Source organism: Calliopsis andreniformis, chromosome 3, assembly GCF_051401765.1.
Source record: "Calliopsis andreniformis isolate RMS-2024a chromosome 3, iyCalAndr_principal, whole genome shotgun sequence".
In the NCBI taxonomy this organism is placed as follows: domain Eukaryota; kingdom Metazoa; phylum Arthropoda; class Insecta; order Hymenoptera; family Andrenidae; genus Calliopsis; species Calliopsis andreniformis.
Genome location: NC_135064.1, coordinates 24,230,557 through 24,257,095, shown reverse-complemented (window position 1 = coordinate 24,257,095; position 26,539 = coordinate 24,230,557). Strand labels below are relative to the sequence as shown.

Here is a 26,539-nt window from a genome sequence, read left to right as displayed (position 1 = left end):
TAATATTCTCACTTCACGAAGGCAGTTATTATTCAAAGAATTTACCTTAATTTTTCTCCATGAGCACTCATTATAAATTCCAAGAAATACTAAAAAATTGCATCAAGAGTAGAATATTAAAAGAGACTTTTTTAAATACTGCATAATTGTCTATCAGAATGCACTTACGACATATTTAAAAAAATATTTCAATGCACTGAAACAGTAATCAAAGGCTAGCAGTAAACAATTACGATTCCATTAGTCGACCAAAAAATGAAACGGCGTGCGAATGAAGAGCGAATTTCAGACTTCTCCAAGTTTGAATGCGGCACGAAGAAGATCGGCGCACTCCCCTTCGAGGCAAATGGCGAACAAAGGGAGCGAACGAAAACGATGCCCTCAGAAATTGTGGGTTCCTTCTTGTTGCTCGCTCGAGAAAGAGTCCGCCGCCACGGGAATCCTGTTCGAGCCTCCGGCGACGGAGTCCTGTGGCTAAGACAAGCCCGAAACTCACCAAGCCACGATTTTGCTCTCTACTTCGAGGTCCTCCGCCAAATCCCGCGCAAACACAGAAACGTGCCAGCCGATTGGGATTAAACAACGCGTCAACCGCAATTTTTCGGTTCTCACGTTGCTTTCATGGCTCCTTTAAGTGTATCCTCTTACTGGCGACATCATTAGAGGGTGTTTTTGCGCGTAAGACGACTTAACTGAAAGAGCCTTTGGAAAGAGTGTGATTGTTTCGATTGAAGGGATTTTATTCGGGCTTTCTTTTTCATTCAATTGTGGGTTTTGACTGAAGGTGCGTTTGTAACTGAAGCAAGTCGCGAAGCTGTTGTTAAATTGTACTCAGAGTGTTGTGAGACTGTTACTTGGTTGTTGCGAGATTAATGGACGACATTTTTGCAGCATTGTTTTGTAGAAGTGTGCAGGATATATGATAGTTGTGAGGGTCTAGGGACAGTTTAGCGATAAATAGCGCAATTTGTCCGCAGATACAACTTGTATAGTATCGCGCTTAAAATAGATAGTAAAGTATACAACGGTATATGAAAAAATGCATAAAATATGTAAAAGTGAATAAAAGACCTCAAAAGTAAAATATACGCTATAGTATTTATAAGCTGAAACGAAGATTTGAATTTCCATGAGCATGGGCAGTCTACAAATACAAAATATCAGTAAATTCAACTAACACTTAGCAAACAGAGATACCATCAAATTACAAAATTAAAACAAAACCAAAAACGTCAGCTTCCACCTATACCCCCATACAAGACACAAACTAATCCTCTAAATCCCTCAAAATAACAATCCCATAGCCCCCATAGCCACGTGCAAACGAAAAACAAATCCAAAGCTACGTCCACAACCGACGTCATAAAGGGCAGCCATCAGAAAAGTAGAAGTCAAAGTTCAAGACCACCGCCTACAGATAGAATCAAATCCGCCGACGAAGTTTCCAGGGAGCCTAATCGGTCGTCCTTGAAAATTCGCGTCTCAGATTCGTGGCCGACGCGCGCGAACGTCCTGGGCGTCGTTTTCTTTCTTATCGCGTGCGTGCATGCCGTTGCACGGGCGCGAAACGCACCAGCCAGGTCCGTCGAGCCAGTGGTTAGGTGTGGGTAGACGCGTGCACGGGCGAGGGTCTCCACCTGCACCACGCGCGTTTATTATCCCGTATCGATGCGTGTGCATGCGGGGATCGGGCGAGAAGCAGACGCACCGCTCGCTCGACGGAGAAAGAAAGGGGGGTAGAACGCAGCGGGAGCGAGAGAGAGGGTGAGTGGGGATTGGAGAGAGCGCACGGAAGGCTGGATCGTTCGCTGCCGGTAGCAACGACCCTGGATGCATCGACTCCTGGGGTTGTTGGGTGGCAAGGGTGGTGGACAGAGCAAGAGGGAAGCCGAGGGTTGAAACGAGAGGGAGGTGTCGTCGAGAGAGAAAGAGAGGCTGGAGGTAGCATAGACTAGGGGAGTCACCCTTTGTCTCCCGTCTTTCTCTGGCCCCCTCAGCCAACCCTGCTGTGTCCAGGATCCCTCTTCGTTCTACATCCCCCTCTGTCTCCCTCCCTCCCGCCCCTGCGCGCGTACACACAGTCTCTCGCCAATCTGTCTCCCTCTCTATCTCTCCCTCTGCGTCCGTCTCCCTCTCTGCCGGCTCTTCGACTCTCCACGCTATTGATCCCGCAGCATCCACCGCGAAATAACGACGTACGCCCCTGCTTCTCTTTCCATCCTCGTCCCTCTCCTTTTTCTTGCCCGTTCGACTGGCTGATTCCATCGGGAAACGAAACGGGATATCGTGTCCTCCCGCCGATTCCTTTCGCGACCAGGGGACAGAATTTTCGCGGGTCGCGTCAACTTTCCCGCGGTCCTCGCCGCGGGGGTTGCGCAGAGGGGTGAGAGGGGAGGGAGGTGGCCAGGGTGAACGGAACACATTGAACTCGACACGGTTCCCAGCCGTCTGCGGGAACGAGGAAAGTTCGAAACGTACGCTGGGTATTCCCGGTCGTCGACACGACCGACGGAGTCCCCGGGGATCGACGCTCCATAACCATGGTTCCGCGGGAAAGCTGCGCTTCTGATTTTAGACCGTAATTTGCTAGATCGGACAGTTTGCTCCGCCAACGAAATCTGCCGGAGTTGGAGCCAGCCGCGGGAGCAGATTAACATTTTCTGTTTCAAAAATAGGTTCATCAATACTGTCCGCTTGAAATACGTGACGGGAGGCGATTTCAGCTATAATGCGGTTTCTGTGTTCGTTGATCGAGCTCCATTGGTTTTTTGGTAGGTTTATAATAGGAGAGGGGTATCGAGGATTGTAAGTGCAGCTTTGTCAGTGAGGCAGAATGTGGAGGCTAAGTGTTTGTGATTTTTATTTGGGTAGTCTCTTCAGAGGTAAAGCTAAGGCAGTGTCTCTTAATTGCCTTCGTGAAATATAAACTTATAAGTGGAAGAGTGGATAGAGGAATTGATCAGTTTTGAATTTCTGTAAATGTGACATTTTTTACCCTGGAATTGTGGATATTTGATATTGAGGTTGGGGAAAGAGAGAACTTTAATTGGCTGTGAGTTGGAGAGGAGCATGATAGAGCTCTTACTCTATTTATAGAAGCTCTAAGGACACTGAATACTAACTTCAGATTTTGTAATAAGGTAAACTTAACGTGGGTGGTTCTAGGTTCTTGCAATTAAGTTTGATTGGATGACACTTTAGACGATCTTCTGTGTGCCCCGAGTAATCTCTGGAGAGAGAATAACACTTCTGTCTGGATACCTTTAGAAGCACCACGACCCTAAATCTAAGTGATCGAATGTTTCGCTAACGTTACCGATACCACCTGCGAACTGAATTCCCTGCACCTGTCAAATAGATAGAAGGAAATGAACTTTCACCGCAGATGTCGAAAAGCGTATCGTTAAATGCTGACCAACGACTCATGCCTCATTAACATAATGGGTACGGTGTTAAGTGATGGAGAAATAGATAGAAAATTACGGGTTTTTGGTTCAAGATACGTACTCAGAGAAAATGGATAGAAATATACCAATTTCGATTAAAAATACGTGTTATTCTTATTGAGAACTTTGGCTACTTTTTAGAAATGTTTTTTATCAAATTTGGTAATAATAAAAGCGAGCAGATTTATAGACATGGTCTCAGAAAAGATAGAAGAGATTTTTTATCTGATGATATTGGAATCTAAAAAGTTGTGACAGACTTATTTAATAATAAAAGATGGTATCTTTGATATTATTACATTACTCTTCCATCAAAATCGCTCTTTTAGGTTCTAACAAGATCTATCCACTTCATCTCAGATTAGATAACCGGATTATAATACGTAATAGTATTAGCCTTCTAAATATACAGTAGATAATGTTCTCGTCCAGTGAAGTTTTCATGCAAACCAAAAATACAACCACCTATTTATATCAAGTATCTCAGCACAAGTAACTCCAAAATAATATTCTCAAACACTATCAACGCTAAGCACATTACACCTAGCTTTTTCATCCAATACCGGAAGCGATCCCGCGAAAATACTTCCCATTTCCAAATCATCAAATGGCTTTCCCACGAGCGCTTCCGCGTGCCACGAATCACACCTTCGACGAGACGCATGCCCATCTCGATCGGCCAAGTATAAATCAGCAGATGCGTATCCTCTACCGTTTGCACAGTTTACTTTGTAAATAGTCTGGCGCGAGGAAACGCGATCGAGGACGATGGAATTCCGCGGCCACGTTCGCCAGCTCATTATCCTCTCCTCGACGGTGGATTCCTCGCGATATTTCTCGTTCGTTTCGCGTGGATGACGATAATCGCCGGTAATTTCTCCTTGACTGATCCCCCCGCCTCGTTTCGCTAGCCCTACGAAGGCGACGTTTTCACGAAGATGTATAGAGGCGAGTATTTCTTCGCCTATCCGCGCAGAGGAAGATGAATGTTGGGGAGGGCGAGGCGGCACGAATCTCGAGACAAGGGTCGAAGGGGAAAAGATGGAAGGAAAATGACTTTCTTGGCGCGTCGAGTCCTCGATGATCTCTGATTTTGTCTAGCCTTCTGCTATAGTCAGGAAGAAAGAAGGGAGGAGGATGGAGAGGAGGAAGAGAGTCAGCTGGGTGTAGAATAATTTTTGAACGCTAGCCGACCACCCTGGGCCCGACCGTTGACAAATTAGCATAACAGGGAATCGACCCAAGCGGCGGAGTCAACCCCCACTGGAAACCCCCTGGCGGCTCGTCTCGAGTGCTAGTTATATAGGCATCGGTGGAAGCCAACATCCGACATTTAACGTTCGAGACCGCGATAAGGGTTCCGTTTGCGTCAACGAGCAGCTCTGCTGCGCTCCAGACGGCGAATCGAATTATTTTAAGCGAGGATTTTGATCTTTGACGCTTGGAAGCTGATATCGAGCTGCGTGGGTGATAGTGGCTTGGCTTGGGGAGAGTCGAGAACATTCTGGATACTTTCGAGTTATACCTCTCGTATCTTTTCATTAGAAAATCGGAGTATCTATAATGATTCTGAGAAAAGTTGAACAGCTTGAGACAATCGAATGAATACTAAATGAATTTTAAATTTTGTGTACCCAGAAGTCTGTTCTACTAAGACAGTAAAGTAAAAAAAATGACATTCGAGGAGCAGACGCTTCTATCGTCTATTATTTCCCTTGCAGAATAAAACGACATCCCAGAAAGCGAGACCCACTTCTTTAGGGTACGATTCGACGTCACGCAGTTTTACTTTCTCATACGACTTTTTCGTGGTTATGACAAAAAGCAGATGTTTTCAGGGTCGAGGCAGAGCTGCTCCGCGAGGGTAGCGACCCGAGGGGTTGAAGCACCCGCGTGGACCACAGGGTCGACCGACGCTGCGCCAGATCTTAATCTCTCAATTAGCTGGACACTGGCAGGGTCGAAAATGAAATGAGCCGATGAAATAACTCACCCCACCTGAATGTACTCCAAACCTACACCCTCCAATTTTCCAGTTTTTCCATCGCAGCCTATGCGTCAGCGTTTGATTAGCGCCAACAGGATGGAAAGCAAAACTGCAATAAATGTAATTGAATCTCTGATAGCAAGTACCCTTCAATTTACAAGGAATGCACAATTTACCCGACCTCGGGGGTGCTTAATGAAAATTCTAACGAATCCCCGCGAAACCGAAAATTTCATTTCCCCGTTCGTTCACCTGCATCGAGTCCACAATTATTCAACCAGGGCTCCACTTTTATTACTGCCCACGTGAATGAATCCTCACCTGAATAAGCCTGGTAACGACACGAAAATCACTCTGGCTACCTCGCGATCGTTATTGAAACAACCACGTGGCGGCCATTACCGTTAATTACCAATGTATAATAAACGCCCCGACGCGTTTCCCTGCAGCCCCGCGTCCTAGGCCACCCTCTGCTCCTCTGACGCACCGATTGCCTATCCGCTGGCGCTTTATCAGGGACCCGCTGCTGGCCGCTATGCATCAAATCGTAGCGCGGCAAAGACGCGGCTCGCTGCGTGAACGGCGGTCCAGGTGATTTGTGAGAGGTGGATAATGGTTATCCCGGGCCGCGATGCTGCCGTACCCTCGTGGACGGGTAGCTGCGCCGATATCGGCAGCGACGCTGGTGGTGGAGCAATACAGCTAGAGGGGCGAGAGGGAGGCTCGGCGGCGGGAGGGAGTGAATCGTCGGAGGGCTGCAGGGACCGGCAGGCTCCTACGTATACCAGGGGTGTAGCCACCTCGGTGCACCGAGGGGTGGATTCTCCGGCTCGGGTCAGTGCCCTCCCGTAACATTGAACCACCCTGCGGTGCAGTCAGGGCCGAGGCAGGTACGCATGCGTGGCCAGAACGCCCCTCTGACAACGCAACGTGCACCACCCAGCCAACTTCCCGAGCACCCCTCAGCCCCGTCGCGCGTCCATCGCCCATCCACCATGCCGGCGTGCGAGCCGGCACGTCTCGGTGTTTTAATTTCTTCCACCGCCCTGGACACCCTGCACCCCGGTCCCCTCCCCGTCCTACCGCTCGCCCTCACGTTTTTTCCATGCGTTTCACCTTTCCCCCGCACCCCTCCCAGCCGTATGCTTCTCTATTTCTACTGTGTTTAGCTCGCGCCCCCTCCTCCCCCTCCTGCCCCTCTGCTCGTCTCTCGCACGCACCGGTAACGAGCGGCGGTTTTCTACGCGAGCATTGCCCACGCCTCCCCCCTCCCACGCTGCGCACTGGCAATCGAATCTCGGCGAATGTCCGGGGGCAGACTGGCCCGATCGAGACGCGCAGATTCGAACAGAAGTCACGCTCGGCCGTTGCACCTTGCCGCGTGACTGTTGCCCGTGGACACCTGTGCCCGTGTTTCATGGACAGGTGGACCGGTCGCAGGGTTCACCCGGGCCCGATAGAAATCCCCGGGGCTGATAAACAGCGGCCGCCGTCTCTGGCGAGGGGAAGCGGCGCGGCTCGGCGCGGCGGCGTGTCCCTGCACGGGCCGGGGGAGTTACGACGCGACGGAGGCATAAAAAATTCGTGGCGGCAGCGGCGCGCTCGGATAATCGATATTATCGGGGAACATGGGAGATGACCTGCAACTGAACACGCGGAAGTTTGTAAACAACGATGTCTTGGGGGGAGGCGGATGGAGGGGGTGAGACGGTGGGGGAGAGATGATGTAAGTTGGAGTTCGCGAAGCTGAGATGATGAGCTCTGAAAGAAGTCTCTTAGTTATCGATAATCCTGGGTGTATGTTACGAGACACCTGCGGGCTCGGCAGAAGTCACAGCAGGTGTTTTCTGAACAGCTTAAGATCTTACGTTGACGTTGCGTTTAATGGATGATTGTTGTGTTAGAATTTTCTTTGGTACTTTAGATGTTAATTGATTTCGTTGGTGCTGGGGATAAGGAACTCTTATTCCTGGGTTGATAATATTGAGAATTAAAAATCGAGGCACCTGCGACTACATAAGTCCACTTTCATAATTTACTGCTTACTAAAATGTCCCAGGAGCATGGTCAAATTTTCTGCTTTTATTGCTGACAGGTGTAGATATATTTAACGCAGAAAAAAGTAATCGTACGAGGAAAAGAGGAAGATGTAGCAGGTGATGCAAATGAAATGTAGAGCACATGTACAAATATACATATATCAGCAAGTGTCTTAAGAACAGCGGTTCATTAGTACCTACATCATTTTTTACAGTTTCAACTAATTTCTCTATTAATTTTGCTGTGACACTGTTACCAACTTAACTTAAGACAGATTTCACTTATTTATATACATATACTATACATTTAGAAGATCACTCACAGTATGACAAAAAATTCTTAAAAAAGAAAACAAAATTCCCTCTAAAACATAGTGTATTAATCTTGTACTTACAAATAAGTAAAAATCCCTTTACAATTTTCTATTACCACATATTTGATCATATACATATTTGTATCACACATTCATATCACAACCCTACAACATTCTAAGCACCGATTAAGCCTCAAGAAACGTTCTGCTCTCTTCGAAACGAATTTTCCGCGAAATGGTCGCGTTTGAAAAATCGAATCAGATGGCGCGTGATCGAAACGATTTGGATTCAGTTCCGGCGTCGATGGGAGCGCGCGGAACGATCGGATGCTGTCTTAATTATTGATTCAACGTGGTCGTCGAGGCTGCGATGTCTGGGAAATGAGCGCATGCGAATTATAGGCGGGGCTGCGGGGCCGGCCACAAGTTACGCCGACTGAAGCTAGCGGGGTTGAATTACGATTCGCGTAAATCATCGCGCAGCCGGTTTTCGGGGACCGTATTCGGGCCCGTACGCCACAGAGAAGAACATGTAAATACTTCTTGGTCATTAACAAGTCTCGTAATTTTTACACGCTCGCTAAAGGGACATAAGTTTCGGTAATGTTGCACTGTCGCGTGATCATGAAACTTGAACGAATGAGTAGTCCAACTACTCATCTTTTAAGGTAACACGTCCATTCTCTTCGTTTTTTATGATTAATTTGTATTCCTTATTCTTTAATTTTCTTTTTTTTATCTTTGAACAAAAATTGGTAATTGTTATTATTGCATGAAAAGCATTGTTTCATGTTTTATGTTTGTATATAGTAAACAATGATATTGAAATATTTTCCAAGAGAAAGATACACCTTAATAATTCGTTGATGGGAGATTACATCCTTGAATGCAACTGTTCCAACAGCGTAGCAACTGAGCAATTTAATACTAAAGATAAAGCGCTTAAACCTGGATAAGCCGTGCTATTAATTACCAAATCACTGGAACTCGAATTTACGTTTACGTTTCAAATTCAGCTGAGCGATCAGACGTTCTAATATACCTTTTCCTTGCTTAAATAGTCAAAGAGATAATAATTATATCTTATCGAGATTTACTGGAAACAGAAAATGAGATGATAATTCACTTATTACCAAAGCAGAAAATATACTAATTATTAATATAAAAATAGAAAAATTCTTCTACTAGCAGCTATCCACCCTCTTTTCAAACATTACCCTCCTCGCACTTTCAAATGTCACTCCTATATAACACCATCCACCCTTCAGAATGTCCACCCTCAAACGCGCACAGCACGCAAAAGCCTACAGCTACTTAGCGTCTCCCACACAAATCCCGAATCCTTATTTTCAAACACAGTAGCCACCCCTCGGCCTCGAGAAGCTCGTCCACCCCTAAAAGTGGTCACGGAATATTTCAGCGAGTTCGCGGGGGAGCCTGAAATTAGTCATTAAACGATGGAAAATAATTTTCAAACAACTTTCCCCGGTTCTATAAATTTTGTTATTCGATACATGGTAAACGATCGGCGGTTCGTTGGTTGCGCGTCGATCGAGCGTAACCGATGGGAAAGTTTTCCAGTGCAATGAACTCCTGGTCCTAGCGGAGCCCAGTGACGCGCCCCTAACTAGAGGCACGAGCCCAGGGTTCGTTCTCAACGACGTGACTAAAGTGGAGGCAATCACGCCACGTATAATACCGGTATATTTCAGTCGCGTAACCGTGCACAGAAATGAATTTGAATAGCTAATGATACACGAGCTCCAATTTGAGGGGTAAAACGGCAGGGCGTTGAGGGTGGCCGCGACGGGGGTTGAAACGACGAGGGACGGAGGGATTAGTATATACACCGACGGGGTGGTTCTCGCGTCTTATTTTCTTCCCTTTGCTTTTTATCGACTTAACGATCGGCCTCGTCCTTGGTTACGACCACCGCTGTCGGAAGTCACCGAGATTCCTCGACGCCTTTATATGTTTCCGTGTTTAGACGTTTACGAGTGGCGCTAAAAGTCTAGTAGGCCGATCATTTGCGGATAATAGCTGGCTTTTTACGTTCAATCATCGAAGGGGGCTGGAAGCTGTCCTCGATAATCGACCAGGGGCAGGGGGGATTAGCCAAGGTCTCTGGAAAATTTGCGTGACGGACCATCGTGGGTTCGTGATAGCGCGGTTCGACCTTTAACATGTTCAGCGTCGCGCGATATTTAAGGCTCGAGGTACTATTTCTGAAGCAGTCGGAAGATTACATCGTGACGTTCGAATTTTAAAAGGTAATCATGACAAATGATAAAGGTAAAGAAAAGATACGTTTGGAGGAGAAATTGCTTAATTGGTTCCATCACGGTACACAGAAATCCTCTCCAGTAAGATGCAAAAGTACTCGTTATGAGTGACCCTTATAATTGGACTGTAGACGATTATGCAAATTCATATTTTCTGCAAACTTAACTAATAAAATGGAACATGGAGATTTGTTTCTCCCTCGAAATAAGTATCATAATCAGAGCTTTGCTTTGAATATTTTGCATACTTTATATATCTTCATTTCCCTAGAAATTAAAATTTTCCATGAGTGCATAAACATCCGCAATCTACTTAGAACAGTGTAAAGTAGATGGAAAAAAAATACTGTTAAGTTTCTCTGTTAAAAACGATTATTTATTCTTCATTAGCAACGCAGGAAAAAACAGGACAGAATATAAACCCTGCTTCGGTAATAAATTTATAGTCACCCTAATGCAGGCTTCCAATACTTCACTCCTGCCAGTCCTGCGGCAAAACAACGCTAAAGCTCGCTCCCTAGAAACGTCCTTTGAAAGTCCAGCCGACAAGAAAGCCCTGAGCAGCCCTAATACTCCTCAAAGACGCGGTACAGAGAACCAACGACCCTCTAACACCGCTGAAAGAAGAAAAGATTTTCGCTGCGACACGGTCAGCCCAGAAACCTATTTCGGTGCGAAACGAGCTCTCGCGCGGTCCCGTTTCTTCGGGGCGGTCTCGAGAGATCGCGCGGCAGCGAGCGGGCCGCTGCTACGCGGCGGTGTCGTTGAGATTTCGCGGGGCCAAGTTTGCCCCCGAAAGCGTGAAACTTCGTTACGGTCAATTGATGCCTCGCGCGACAAATGCGCATCCGCCGGGAAGAGTTCGTGGAACTCCCCCGAGCCAGTGCACTGAACTCTCCCCCGATTGTTCTGCAAAAGCGTTGACGTATCTCCAAGTGGAAAAAGGGGGCGCATCGGTGACGAGAGGGGGGCCGAGGGGGGTGGACGCAGGGACGTCGGGGGAGCGAAATGGCCTCATTTCGCAGCTAGAACGACGTGCGTCGGTCCTTCCTCGTGGAAGTTTGATCCGCGCACTGCCACTGCGCAACGCTCGCCTCTTACCCGCTGGAAACTCTGCGAACCTGATAAGCAGCGGACTAACTGCGGTCTTCGGGGTTACGCGAGACGAAAACGGGGCGGAGGGACGGGGAGAATGGGGAGGATGCGCGAAGGTGGATTGTTGAGAACGTTCGAGAGGAAATGAATTTACGTTTTTTAGGGGTTTTTCAGAGAAGCAGTGGATGTACACTTGAAAATATTATGATATCTAGCACTTTTAATGAAGTTTCCCTTTGCCCTTTGCAATGTAAATTGAGAATATTGGATCGCGATTTTTTGCAAATATCACTGCAAATATACTTATATTTTAGGTACATTTACTGTACTCTAGCTATGTGGTTGTGAATAGATGAGTTATTTCTATCCTCTAGAGAGCTTTTTAAATTATGCAGAGTTAGTGAAAGAAAAGCTAGCGTTTAGGATTCCTAAAATTAAAAAAATAGTAATAAAAACACGAAACAGATACAGCTACATATACATGAAAGATATAAATATCATTGAATGTCCCTGGCGAAATATTTAACTTTTGATCAAGCAAGTGTGCTAACACTTTTGAACGTGAGTATACGTATCGCGTATACGTAAAGAGATAAATAGTGAGTAGGATTTTATATGAGAGAGTTATATAATCTTCTATAGAATCTTTTTATGAGAATTGCATCTATTTGCTGACATCACCGTCTTCTCATTCGAGGAACGCTGTATATATTCATATATCATCTAGGATCGTAAAAATGATAGCAATTTCAATGCAGAGCAGCGAAATTGTAGGAAACGTACGTTGAAATGTAGCTGACGGAAGAAACGTTATGAAAACATTGAATTTATCGGGGAATATTAATACGCGAGACGCACTAAAAATAGTGCAATTGTAATTACTTTAATTAAAATCGATAACACCGATCGGCTCAAGTTAAATTTCCTTGAAAGTTGAGCACTCACGGTACATGAATGTTTCATATTCGAGCGAAATTATCCAATGCCGATATAGAACCGGGAACTTTAACGCACTGGCGGTGAAATAATATCGAGTGTATCGATTCAATTGAATTAGTTACGGCGGAACGTACGGCTTAAAAATAACGAGCCAACGGGGTGCAACGAAAATCAATACACGCCAATGGTGGTGTCGGAGACGCGCGGTGTATTAACAATTCATGCGTAAATAATACGTAATCGCAAAAAGAAATACTCCGAATACGTAAACAGTGTCAAGTCATGTTCGCGTGCCTTTGCAATTGAAATAATTAAAGGAAATGTAATTTTGATTTCGGAACAATTCATGCTTTACGATTTTGAAAGTGATTTTATGGAGCAGCGTGAGAATATCGAACGCTCATCATGTGTAAGCAATATGTTGTAATATCAGTTTTTGCATCAGCTGGAAATTAGAAATTCGACTACTACTTATTAGTATGCTAGGTTCAGTGACTTGATGAGTAGAATACGATTTCAAATTTTTCTGAAAAATGAAAAATATATAAATGAAGATTTTCTGTTGCTTATCTCTACAGAAGTTTGTCGGTGATACTCTATGGGAGTTTAGCACCTCTGCAAACTGGAAACGTTTTTGCTTTCGAAAAATTGTAGTCATTATTACAAAGAGCGTAAAATAATATTTACTCTCAGTAAGAGTACCATAACTTTCAACTCTTCATTGAATAGCGCTATTATTCTACCCAAAAATAGTATTCACTATACTCGCGTAATGTTATACTAAACTCTATATTTTGACGAGCAACTGTATAACATGTGTTGTACCACAATGAGGAGTCTGGTTCTCACGCAGAAGTTTACGAGGAAGTATTAAAAAGTTCGACGCAGTTGAAATGTTTCTTCCCTGTCACGCCTGGAATATAACACTGGACATAAAATCTTCCTTGGGGAAGCACAATGCAAATTTCTCGGACTTAAGCCGCTAAGAATTGATTGCAGATCAATAACGAAGCAAATCTTGTATATGACACAAATTTTTGTAGAAGATTACTAAAAAATAAATTATGAATTCAAACAAAAATTCTTGAAAAATGTCTTTTCGATTTACATCCAAATAGATAGGTATAAATATCTTAAAAAATCTTCAAACTTAAAACATTTGACTCTACGCATTAATTAGAAAAGAACATATACTATAAAGCTTGTATTCACAACGAATACAATGAAAGAAAATGGATTTAGCGATAACTTACTGCTGTTAAATCTAACAAACAAGCTACTTCATTAATACTGATTAAAATTAAATATTCGCTCGCCCTGACGTGTGTATAATCACGTACACCAGCAGTCAGAATTACGCAACGAAAGAATCCATCATTAACACGACCCAGCCAAGCGCCCCGGCGAAACACAATGCACATTCACTACTGTATATCCCTTTAAAGAGCTACACCCATTTATAAACGTATAAATAAACACCGCCGTCGCGTTTCCTCTCAGCCCCCCAACAGAGCCGTCTCAAAGACGCACGAGGGAATATATCGGTACACCATGGCGAGCCGGGGGAGGGAGGGCAACCCATCGAACCCCACCCCCGTCGTCGACGTGTTTCACCCCCCTGCATATCTTTCTTTTCGCGCGCTCGTAATATTCTGTGGAAGCTGACGCGCACAATGTCTCGCAGACGGCGCTGGCATAATGTTTCGCGGCACGATAGCGATCCACCCTTCGAGGTGGAGAACACCGCGGGGTCGTTAAAAAGTCCGTTGGACCGCTGGTAACTGCCGAGAGCGGGAACGAGAAACTCAGGGCACGAAGAATGCACCGAGCCGAGGTGCACTTACTTACTTACGCGGCGTTGCACCCCTGCGCCGCCCTCTTTTTCTCTCTTTCACCCAGCTGACTTTCCCGCGTGAAGGGATGAAATCGTTAGCCGTCAGGGAGGCTGAACTGCCGCGACCTGCGCTGGGTAACACGCGCGAGGACGCATCGGTGCGTCCCTTTGACTCGCGCCACTCCTATAACTCAGTCGCAATGGTAAATGACTTTCTTTTGCCCGCCGTCCACGTCGTTTTACGCGCGATATTATTTTGTGGATATTAATGGGGACAAAGTTTCAGTCCTACACCATGGGCTCCTTCGCCTTTAGATAGCGGGTAGTTAAGATGATGCACGGGCGTCAGGGACTTGAAGGGAAACGCTTCTGCGATGGTTTGGGAAGCTGTTGGGAGGAGTGCTTGGGAGTCGAGACAAGGAGATGACTAATTTGGGATTGTAACGATGTGTAAGTGGATGTTAGAGTTAGTTTACATTTTTTGAAGGGGAGTGATTTGAGTAAGAAAAGAAGATACAGATGTTAATAATTGTTCTATGTACTGGAGAAATTTGTAGCTCCATAAAATTGCATGATTTTAAAATAGTCTGATGTATCCCACGTATCAGAATCTGAAAGTTCCTGTCACTTAATAGAAGTTTAAGCACACTTTGCAAGCCCCGTCAATATTTTTGATTTATTTTCATTATACCCCTTATAAAAGTTGCGCTAATAATTTTATACGACGTAGGGTGCTCCTAGCCGAAAGGATATCGTAACCACGCTGACGTGAAGCAGCTTCGATAAACTTCTCCTCGTAAAAACCATATCTCCTCTTAACGTTTACTATCACTGAAAATTGAAACGTACGATCCACTTCAATCAACAACATTCCCCCACAAATTGTCCCATTATCCTCATTCTGCGGGAATGACAACCTCCTATTGTCTCCTACTGAAGGAATCGCGTGACAGCATGGAATTCGCGAGAAAATATATGTCTGTGTCTAGCAGCTACTTTGTATCATTATTAAAGTTTTTCCTGGGTTGACAAGTCGTGAAGAGACGAGGTCGTGCTGCTATACGAACACGTGGAGCAACGTTCTGTCGGCAAATATACTGACCATTCCCCTAGACAGCCACGCTATAGATCGCACTAGGATTTTCAAAGCCACGTCGAAGCCTATAAGAGAAAGCATTCTACCGAAATAGCAGCGTATCAAGCATTCATGAGCTTTCGATGGCTGGAATGGTACGCAATCGAGCATTAAAATTCTTTCCCGTTGGCCGATCGATCGTTCCCCTCACCGCAGCATCAATATTTCAACATCAGAATTTTCGAGACAACGTGAAAGCAAGGAGGAGGATACGTCACTTTATCCCCTGAATTTTGTCCCGTAATTTTGCCCCAAGTCCCGGGAGCTGGTTTTGCTAACTTTGGATGGGGTGAACAACCTGCAGCAACGTGCTGTGTAATCGACACGGGGTCACCGCCGATGAAGCAACCTATCGCAGCTACCCTTATCCTGAAACCCCTTTCCCAAAACTGATTCAGTGGAAACCAAATATGTACCAGTAACTGTGAAACATTATCTCGAAATCTAAGCCCATACTAAACGTATCCAAACAGAGACACAAGTCAAACACACCATAACGGAACCAGAGGATCAAACTCGCGAAGGGGTGGCTACCAGGGTTGGTACCTCCAAGACAGGCCCAGCCCCCACGACTGCTTTTTTTCTAAGGTTACGAAGTTGGTTCCGTGGAAAATCCGCGAGTGTGACGAGCCTCCCAGGCAGAGAGTACTCAGGAGGGGGGCGGGGGTGAGGGTTGCCAACAGTGCAACGAATGGAGATCGATTCTGAGTCTGGGTCAGGCGAGGGCGTTCACCCCTCGGTGCAGCCCGGGAGACACGGAACCCAGGGTCGTAGCTAGGGTATCACAGGAGGGGTACTGACGAGCGGGGGGAGGAGGGCAGGGGTGGGTCGCACGGGACACTCCCTTCTGGTGAGTGCAACGTACGCTCCTCTGTCCGAAATCGTGGCGCGATCCTCTTCCTGGTCCGGTGCGAGCCGAGCAGGGGGTTGCCATGGCGGGATTCGCGCCGCGAATTTACCACGGGATTTCCTCGTGGCGAATTTTCCAGGCGATTGAAGCGTTTCGATGACGGAATCGCGTTTAGCCACTCGAGGTTAACGGCCGTCAGGGAGTTTAAGGTGCATTCCAGACTTTACGAGCTGCTTCTCGAGGACAGTGAGAGTGGGAGACAAGCTCCAGTCGCTTCCTCTTTGGGGATTAGCTCCCTTAGGATGTGGGACCCCCTCGCCCGTCCTGCCCGCGGGAGATTACGTCGCGACGGCTATCAGTCGTTACGTAATTTTTATGCGAGCCCCTCGCGCGATGCTCGACGTTTACGTAATTCCCGCGGTCACGAGATGGCGTCGGAACGCGAACGGGAAGCACGAAATTGACGCAATACGATAATTTATCGGTGCACGGTATATGACACTGGATACGCCGCTCGCGGGGCTCGGGCCACGTAACAGCAGGGTTCATTGTTTGCCGCGTTGCATTATTCCCGCGTCTTTGTCCGACGACGAGAATTTCGTGCTTGATCGTCCTCTCGCAGGGGCGAAACACGATATCGAAGTCCATCGAGCGGGCCTTTGTCGCTCGCCGGTTAATAGATACGTATTTGCTCGGAGGAAGAATGCGGGGAGTAAATCTTTCAGCGAGTATAAAGGCGATCTGAATTACAAAAGTATCGCCAGCACATGTCACGTTCCTTTTTTCCATCGTATTTTTAAAGACGGTGCGCTGTGGATGAATTTGTTGAAATGTGGGACAAAAGTGTAGAATTTTAAATCGGGGTACGATTTATGGACGATTCAAATCGCGAATTTCGTTTTGAAATATTAATATATCACGCTTTTGTGTAATACGTGGAGTCAAATGGATAATTTACGGATTGCACTGTGTACTGTTCACCTAAAATAAGTAGCATCGTGTAGACTAAATTTATGATTAACGTTTATATAATGTGTAATCATTTACAGGATAATAGATTCTTGTGTAGTTCAGGTAATACTTGAATTTCCCGGCGCATCGGCTATAAATTTTCCTGGTAATTTCATTTCTGGAATGCAACTCAATTAACAAGCGCGTGGTTTCATTACCTTCAAGAAGATAAGAATACAAAATCGTGAACTATTCTTCTCTTCCCTAGAAGAAATATAAATTCAAATTCAAAACTAAATTTAGAAGAAAATATATTTTCTCAAACTTCGACTCAAGGTAATAAAAACTGAATGAAATTATTTTTAAGATTAATTAAGTTTCGAATAATTTATGGTGTCTTCTATAGCGCCCACGAAAGGATTAGACTACAAGAAAGCGTAACACTTTTCGATCTAATACTGCAGAAATTGCCAAGCGACACTTTTATTCGCGGTTTCCTCGTTTTACGACTTTCCATGTTCGCATCTGAAGCACGCAAAGGTCCTTCATACCTTCCGCTTTAACCTGGCTACCAGGAGCGACTCCCAGGACGAGGTGAACGATCGACAGGGTGGTGGTACGTGACCTTTTGCTCGAAGGATAACGGTAGGGGTGAAGCGGGGACTTTGCCCCTCAGTAACGGGGGTGAATGCACGTACGACCCATCTGCCCCCACTCCTCTACAGCTGCGCCGAACTAGTCAAGTTCCCCTACCGAACTAATTAATAATCCTTCGAGTTGCTTCGATTCCTGTTATTTCCAGAGGCACACAGAGCCTGTAGAAAACGACAGATCATGCACGAACAATGATTTCATTCAGAGTTCTTAGGTTTGTCGCGTTTCGAGGCAGCCTATTTGTATGCAACCCGCCCTGGAGCGGTGCACCGAGCGCAGGATCGATCCGCGTTTCGAGGGCTTTTTCATCTTGACTCTGTTTCCTCGCGCAATGCATTCTAGCTGCTGGTTGAATAATAATATGCCTGGGGCTCGTTCCTTTTTTAAGGCTACTTAAGTTTCTTCTTTTGTAAACTTATATTTGTTAGAATAAATTTATGTTATCGTATGGTGGATTTAAATATTTGAAATATTATTTTTATAACAAATTGGAATATCTTTTGCATAATTTATGCAAATTATTCTGTTTTGTGGAATATTAGTAGTTTTATTATCATATTGGAATGTTAATTTCTAGACTATAGAAATTTTTATTATCTACAAATTGAATGTTATCCTTTGAGTAAGAAGGAAATCTTTCACGAAGTTTCCAAAGTGACCGTTCGGCGCCACGTATCAGGCATTAGATCACAAGAATTTGTCAGTAACTTCCTGTTGTTGCATTGATAAAGCACAGACATCACTGGAGTATAAAATAAATCTAATCATTCCATCTACTTTTCTGTCACACGTTCGTAGGACTCGTGAGTCACCTTACCGTTTTCCTCGCGCATGTATTACCATTATTGTATCATTTCCGATATTACCAACTGAGTCTAAAATGAGATTACAGTCATAGATAAATATACAGGATAGACTGGACAAGCAATGCTTTTTTTTGTACCACGATTTTGAGGTTCTAAAGCCCTTACCATTTTGCGTCACTGTCAACGTTAGCGGCTGTGCGTGAAATAAGAGTGCAGCGCTAGGAGGAATAAGAACTCAAATTATAATATCGACACGAAATTAAATACAAATAGCACAGCTGCTAACGTCGGGAGTGACACAAAAATGGTAAGGGGGCGTTAGAGCTTCAAAAGCGTGGGATGAAAAAGAACGTTGCCTTTCCAGTCTATACTCGTCTGTGAATTTGTTGATACCATTATGTTAAATTACACTTTGAAATACTCAGATACTGCAGTTTGATCATAAATATTTCTTGCAGTCACTGTATCATCTCAGATAAAAGATTTAATAAGCTTATTCATGATTTGACACTTATGTTTACTACACGTACTCTTCAGTCGGCTATCTGTTCCTTACCGGCATAGCAACGAATCTGATAACAAGTATAATAAGTTTAGAATTAATTGGTTGATGATAGTGTATTAATAAATTTAATAAATTGAGACATGAAACTGTACTTCAGCGATTAATGATAAACAGTTAGATGTATGAATTAAATTAGTTTTTAGTATACTGCTATGACAATGCCAACGATACTTCAAATAGTACTAGTGATTTCATTTTTCTTGCTTTGTGTTTTGTTTGCGAGATATTTCTGTGGACGAAGACGATTCAAAAGTGTGGCAAATAAGCATGTTGTTGTAAGTAAAAAAGATGTAACACAAACTTAACCTCTATAGAGGTTATTTTTCTGTCAAATTACTTTAAGAGGACATTTTTCTTAAAAAAAATCGTGAGAATCATGAATATTTACCATTATTATATTCGTTAGTGTGGGTGAAACTATTTAATTGTTTGTGTGGCAACTAATTTTGAAACATAATATTTAAATAAGCGAATGTTCCTCACTTATATAGACTTGCATTAATTACTTAACAAAGTTATTGTACCACTTCTCATTTTTATATTGTGTTTCTTCACATCTTTTCGTTTCTTTTTTTAGGTAACTGGTGGATCAAGTGGCATAGGAAAATGTGTAGCGATCATTGCTGCCAGACATGGAGCAAACGTTACAATAATCGCAAGAGATGTCCAAAAGCTAGAAGCTGCAAGGAATGAAATAGTTCATGCTTGCAAAAACAAGGATGTCCAGAAAGTTGAATATTTGTCTCTAGATATAGGCGAAGACTATAATATAGTTGAAAAAGCCTTAAATGATCTAGAAAGAACCATGGGCCCAATATATATGTTGGTAAACTGTGCCGGTACTGCAATCTGTGGTAAGATTGAAGATACCTCGGTGAGTGACTTGAAGAAAATGATCCATATCAATTTTCTGGGATCCTATTATTGTACCAAAGCCGTTGTCCAAAGAATGAAAACTTCGCAGGAAGGTATTATCGTTCTAACTTCTTCTCAGGCCGCATTATTAGGTATGCGTTCAAATAATGTTTCTACTAATACATTAGTGTACAATATATTTTATATTTATATCCCTTTTTCTAGGCATATTTGGTTATTCTGCATATTGCAGTACCAAATTTGCTCTTCGTGGCTTGGCTGAAAGTATAACCATGGAACTAGCGCCTTACAACATTTCTGTAACTCTCAGTTTACCACCAGATACTGACACTCCAGGATTTGCTGTGGAAGAGCTATCAAAGCCTCTTGAGACAAAGCTTATATCCGAAGCCAGTGCTTTAGTCAGTCCTGAAGTAGTGGCTGACAAACTCTTTCAGGATGCATTGGTTAGTAATATTCAAACTATGTGTATGCGATGGAAGATAAACAATTGCAAAAGTAACAAATTTTTCAGGCTGGAAAATTCTTCTCTACCGTCGGTACGGAAGGGTTTATGTTGACCACTCTGTGCGCTGGGATGTCACCTTTCAGTTCGATAACGGAACTGCTCAGGCAATCTATATTGATGGGTGTGTTTCGGCTTGTGAGTGCCTGTTATCTCATCCAGTTCCAAAGAATCATTCGAAACTGTATAAAAACTCGCGACAGAAACAAAAAGTCTGAATAAAATATTCACAGAAAGCAACATTGAATAAAACATTTCTTTCTACAGTGCAAGAGATACACTTCTTGTCCAATTTCTATGGCCTCATAATAAATGTATCATAAGTAAATCTTTGTGTATTCTTCTTTACATAATTCAATTAATTCTTTCATCATTGTTCTTTATCTTTTCCTCTTTAGTCGTCAGGATGCGGTAGCGTAGTTAGCAGGGAGGGAAAAGGACACGTTGAAATGTTAACGGTTTGGCTTACTTTTATTTAGTATCCCGTAAGTTCATAGTATAATGTTCTTCATTAAGCTTTATGGTTCTTACACACATAGAACGGGACAGTTCTCCTCGTCCCTCTTGTCATATTTTGAAAAAACGGAAACGCTGAGACTCGTGTGTAAACGTGTGTACCTCATGGACGATGCCGCCGCGTGGGTAAATAATAAACGCTCGCGTCTGGCATCCTCTCGATGCATTAAAAATATCCGTTGCACTGATGCCGGATGCCACGAACGATTCGTTAGCCTTTTCACGAACGAAAACAAAAAAGGACCCACGCAGAGCACCGGCCGATTCAGCTGCGATTTATGCTCAGCGTCCAGCGATCGAAACCGAGGCTGGACTCATACAGAGAAATGGCGGATAACGAAGATGTGTCTCTCGAAATTGCAAATCGGTAATGATCGGTTTAACATTGATTTATTATCTCATTCTCGCACCCCGTCATTTCTTCTCTCCCTCTTTTTCACGCGCACAAGCGAAGCACCCACGCACTTGCATTCGTATTCTCAGCCGTGCTCGTTCACGCGATCATTTACCCTCGGCATCATCTCGCGGATTCGTTAAAGTCTATTCTCGTTTATCCTACAGCACTCGAGGCGTACAGCTGAGAATCTGTGAGACGAGGCTCCCTTCGAGGGCACTTTTTCCTTCTTTTTTTAATGCTTTCATCTTTAAATTTATGTTAATTTTAGATCGATGTTCGCTGATTCGGCCGCTCGACAAACGCTTCCTCCACTTTCACCTCCCCTCTCTCTCCCTCGTTCCTAGTCGATTGTACGTTGCGCATGATTAATTACCACCAGCTTCGTCGAACGTTCGAACTGGCAAACGGCACGCGTTAACGATTAATTAGACCCATTGCTATGTGTGATCTGTCGCGCATTATAAACATAACGATTGTTTATGGCTATGTTCCTCGGAAACTGAAACGTTCGTGATAGGTTGTTTCGCCGATCGAGGCCCCTGATTTCCTGCACGTACTACCGATTTCTCGTCAAACGAAAGCGAGTGATGCACTTTTAATGAGAAATCGCCGATGGTAATCGAAAGCCAGAGGCCTCAATGGCTACGTTACCCGTCGTATATTATGGAAAGCGCGATGAATCGTACAGTAACATCGCCGATTACGAGGAATTGATGAAACTTTCGCCGTCCCAAAGGTTTCGATCGACGACTGTTCACCCTTTATTCATTTCTAACCCTCCACAGCTAAGATTCCCTTTTTCCTCACTGCTAAATGGCTCTAGCTTATATATAGATGTCTCTGTTGGAATCGAAGGACAAACTAACGCGTCGAGAGAGCACACAATTATAACGATGGATCTATAAACTCTAAAATAAAAGTACGATCGAATTATCAACGAAGAACGATAATGAAAATAACCGAGTGGTATGCAAGAAAAATGAAATCTATACATACTCGTTCCTCCCTTAACGGTTATCTATACGTATAAGGCGCCACGATATCCGTCGCAAATGTGCACCCTGTGGCACCTCGCATGGTAACGCAGACGATAAGCGGTAGAGGGTTAAAATCACAATAATCGTGCATGCACACTCCTCTCGGAATCAATACTCATCCTCTATTCCGCGGGCAAAATATGTTCGCGCCGCGACAGTATACAATTTTCTTCGATAAAGTTTGCATGCTCCCCGGGGAGATATCGTTTCACCGGCGACACAGTCTCCGCCGCCGATCGCGAGGCTCTCGCACGCGACGCACGCAGAGAACGAGGCTACCCTCGAGCGCTCTTCATCGGCGAAGCCGTATCGGCTCCGAGGAAGATCGCTTCCGGTTCGTTGATTCCGACTGTTGCCACACGGCGGAATCGCACCCGCCCTTCGTCATCACGTATTTACCTACTATCGAAAAAACTAGCTCGAGTATCTACGCGTAAGAGCACATCGACGAACTGTCAGGACGGTCAATCATCACACGAAAAAGGATCTTCACTCGATACTCGCGTACCGCGACTCTCGGGAACGGGCGCGTGTTTATCGCTGGGGCGGATTCTAAGTACTGTGGATCCTTTGGTTTGGCCATTGATTAAGTATATGAATATACTTCGTATACTTCGTCAATGGTTGGGGGGTTGAGTCGTACAATTAAGAGTTCGTTACGGTGTGTAGAGGACAGTATTGCCATACGACAGGACGAAATGTCTTCCAGTAACATCATAGAGTAGAAAAGTGGGGGTACTGCTCGGTATTTGATTATATTACGTGCAGCAACCCCACTCTTTTACTCCATGACGACATTAGAAGTCACTTTGTCCAGGAATATGGCAATACTGGTAGAGGGAGTTGAAATGATGAGAGTATAGGTGTTTGGTAAGGAGTAGGACAAATTATGATAATCAAGACCAATGTTTTCAAGATTAAGTAGAGAATTTCGTTTGTTAATTTGAAGAAATTTAGTAATTGATAATATCCTAAAACTTGGTAAATCGAAGTAATACCCTTTTGTATCCACGGCCTAAGTAATTCAAGTATTTTGAAGAGAGCAGATAAAGAAGCGTGATCACAAGTTCTTTAACATTATATTTGAAATAGCTTATGCTCTTAAATTTTCTCTTTCTTTATTTATAACGTATTGTAGATTTCTACTGAAATAGGATTCTATAGAAACAAAGCACTGCGGTAGCGTATAAAACTCAATTTTCAGAAAAATGGACTTGGGTTAGCCTGGCTCTGTCCGGGTTGAGAGTCATACAATCCCACCGCAGCTATAAATCACCCCTTAATTTCCCCCCAACCTGTACTCGGACACCCTCTATAGAGGAACCGTGGAGCAGTGTTTCTCAATCAGCGCTTCGCTTATAGAACCATTGATACGTCCATAAACAACATGGTCAATCAAGTGAAAGCTTAACTGAGTTCTAACCATATTCGAGAGCTAACATCCGCCCCGCGAGCCATCGACAAAACCGAGAATACATAAGTACGTACACAAGCCTGCACAGGCGGGCATCCTAAGAACAGAAAACTCCGCGACACTTAAGAGCTACTATAGACAATGGTACAAAAATCCAATGCTGTCTACGACGTTAGTATACCTTAGACGACGTTTTTTATTTAACCCATCATCATCGCCATCTTAATTGTCACCACTATCATTGTTGCCACCGTCTTCCGTCCCCTCTTTGTGATCTCAGTTCTAATAAAGGAGCGACGAGGACGAGCGCGCGGGAATTACGACTTTCTTCTTGCACCTCGCGAGGGGTGGCCCCAGTGTTCTCGCAGGAAAGAAAGGGCGCGCGAGTTTTAATTGTGTTCTCGAGGCACGAGCCCTATCTTTACCCCTCTTTCTTTACTTTTCGCCACGAGTGGCCTCGCGAGGCGCAGGAAGAAGAAAGGGAAGAAACGGTACAAGAAAGATTGTCCCCGGTCGCCCCTTTTTCTCATAAAGCGCGTCATTCGACCAACGTCTCGCGCGTCGGTCCAACGAACAACTCTTTTCTCTTCGCGTGCGCGTATATGTGTTCCTTTTCTCGCTTACCTCTCTCGCTCGCTGTCGCTCTCTATCTCTCTTTCTAGCTCTTTCTTTCTCTCGCGTCGCATCTTCTCCTCTTTGCCCTTGCTCATCCTTCCACGCATGCGTCACTCTCACACAAATCACCACCCTCGCCGTTTGCCGCACGGATTTCACGTATACTCCTGTACGTTCACACCTGGTTATTATGTCAGACAATATATCCTTCATTTTATATCCGTTAGTTCTTACACTAGGCGTTAATTAGTGTTACATCTAGTCGCGTGTGGCCGACCCGTGCTACCCAGGGACGCGTTGTCGCAGCTACGCTCCTTTTTCTTGCTTCGACGGACCGTCGCGCCAGAAAAAGCGTGCGCGACGGTGCTACCCTCTGACCCTTCTCGCGCGCACTAACCTCGATCTCTCGCTCGCTCCTGTTGCCCATTTTCCTGGCCTTTTATTCTCCCCTGTCGCGTTTGTTTTTGCGAACTGTCTCGCAGCGAACTCCCGAGGGTTTCCCCGACCAATTGGCGGTGATTTTGTGTACGTTTGGTCTGCTGAAAAATGTTGTGCAGTACTGTCGGAAATGCGATAGACTTCGACCAATCGCGGACACAGGTGGCGGTAAATTTAAAGTTGAATTAAATAAAGAGATGGATAGATGTAGCTTTTGCTTCCCTGCTGCAGATAGGATGGATTGAGTCTAGAGAGTATTATTGTTTTACATTGGGGATTGGAAAGACAATTTTTAAGTAAATAATTGACTACGGTATTTGTAATAATAGTGCACAGATATTTTTCAGTCGACTGTAGAAAATTGTAATGGGAGCCAATACGAACTGAAATGAATTCATTTTTATTTTATCGTAAGGAAAATACTAGAGAGAGCATTATTAATTTCATGTATTTTTTCTGCTATTTGATTATTACCAATGAGCTCCGAGTAATTAAATAATACTATACACAGAATTTCCTGTTTTTTCATTGAAACGCTACCTCGAGTCGAATAGCACGGGCGGCCAGACTCATTCGAATGCATTTACGATCCGAAAAATTACACAGTAACGTTATTTATTTATTTTTTTGTTTGTTTCTTTAGTGTAACACGTACGGCATATCGTTAATTAACGTTACGTTATTTATATACTATATATTTACAATCACATTAATCGTAGATATTCTCACGTATCGTTCGTCTCCTTTACCTACCGTCCTCTCACATCCTTTCTTGCGCAGCTTCCTCACACCCCTTTTTTCTTTCACTTTCTTCACAATTATTCACAGCAACGATTACGTTACGTCCTCGTTCAAGTACGCCCCGCAAAACGATTTTTCCTCGAATTTTTCTTAATTCTGTCGTTCCACACTGTTTTTCCCCGTATTATTTGTCCTGCCGCTAATTCACGTCGAGCTGAAACTTGTTCGATACTTCAACACCGTTGTGCAACGTATTTCTGCGCGTACACACATATACATATATATATATTTATCTGTTTCGCTTGTATATATATATATATTTATATATATAATATTATAAAAAACAGTATCTCCTAACGCTTGCGAGATAAAAGCAAATTACATGGGAGCGTCGGGCGGCTCCAAAAGCTGTCCGTCCGTATTGATTTACATAGCCGAACATGAAGAACGATAAAACGGCCTGGGTCGATAAACAAATTTACCTGCCACGCGATCATCGACTTCTGGCAGCTACATCGATCGACAAAATTTGAAAGACGACACGCGGAGTAGGTGAGAAGTTCGTAGCTCTACGAGTTTCATCGATCGATAGGGGTGGTTTAATGATTTGGAGGTATTGGAAGGTGTCTACCGATTAATGAGAGTATACAACAGGGTATCTCAACCTTTTTTGGCTTATGGCTCTCTTCCCCCTTTTTTTTCTGTGCCTATTTCTTTTCCTGTCCCCATTTTTTTACGTAGCCACGAAAATTTGGCGTTGGGACCACTACGAGGTCATGTCACGTCCATTGGGAAACTCTGATATAAAGGAATTATGCTACTGATAACGTGTTGAGTTTTTTGAATATTTTTGTTCAAATTTTGTGGTCTAAAATGCACTTTCTATTGTTATTATAATCAAGTTGAAGGTTACTCTCGCTAATGATTCATGACTTTGTGTTCACATGACCCATTCCGTTAGGTTGAATCCTGACACGCATGCATGGATATATAACACTTCTTATTGGGTTCGTGTCTATACTGAATACACTTCGAGTACCAAAATTTCAGTCACCGTGGATCGTCATCAGCCATTGGATACGTTTTACCTCTTTACCTTCGGT

The 26,539-nt window shown here is 44.1% G+C and overlaps 1 protein-coding gene across 1 annotated transcript; it reads left to right on the top strand.

Annotated features, from left to right (window-relative positions):
• The first annotated feature begins 18,698 nt into the window (after positions 1-18,698).
• On the top strand, positions 18,699-20,606 carry Kdsr (3-ketodihydrosphingosine reductase). Its single transcript, XM_076393579.1, has 4 exons — positions 18,699-19,172; positions 19,475-19,904; positions 19,978-20,219; positions 20,288-20,606. Exons 1-4 carry the CDS (start codon positions 19,050-19,052, stop codon positions 20,498-20,500), a joined length of 1,008 nt encoding a protein of 335 aa, XP_076249694.1. The 5' UTR covers positions 18,699-19,049; the 3' UTR covers positions 20,501-20,606.
• The last annotated feature ends 5,933 nt before the right edge of the window (positions 20,607-26,539 follow it).

What these genes read in the sequence shown, in the direction of transcription:
- Kdsr (XM_076393579.1), top strand. Translation starts at nt 19,050, where the DNA reads ATGACAATGCCAACGATACTTCAAATAGTACTAGTGATTTCATTTTTC. An exon ending in TGGCAAATAAGCATGTTGTT is followed by an intron (nt 19,173 to 19,474) that starts GTAAGTAAAAAA and finishes TTCTTTTTTTAG; the next exon opens with GTAACTGGTGGATCAAGTGG. An exon ending in AACTCTTTCAGGATGCATTG is followed by an intron (nt 20,220 to 20,287) that starts GTTAGTAATATT and finishes CAAATTTTTCAG; the next exon opens with GCTGGAAAATTCTTCTCTAC.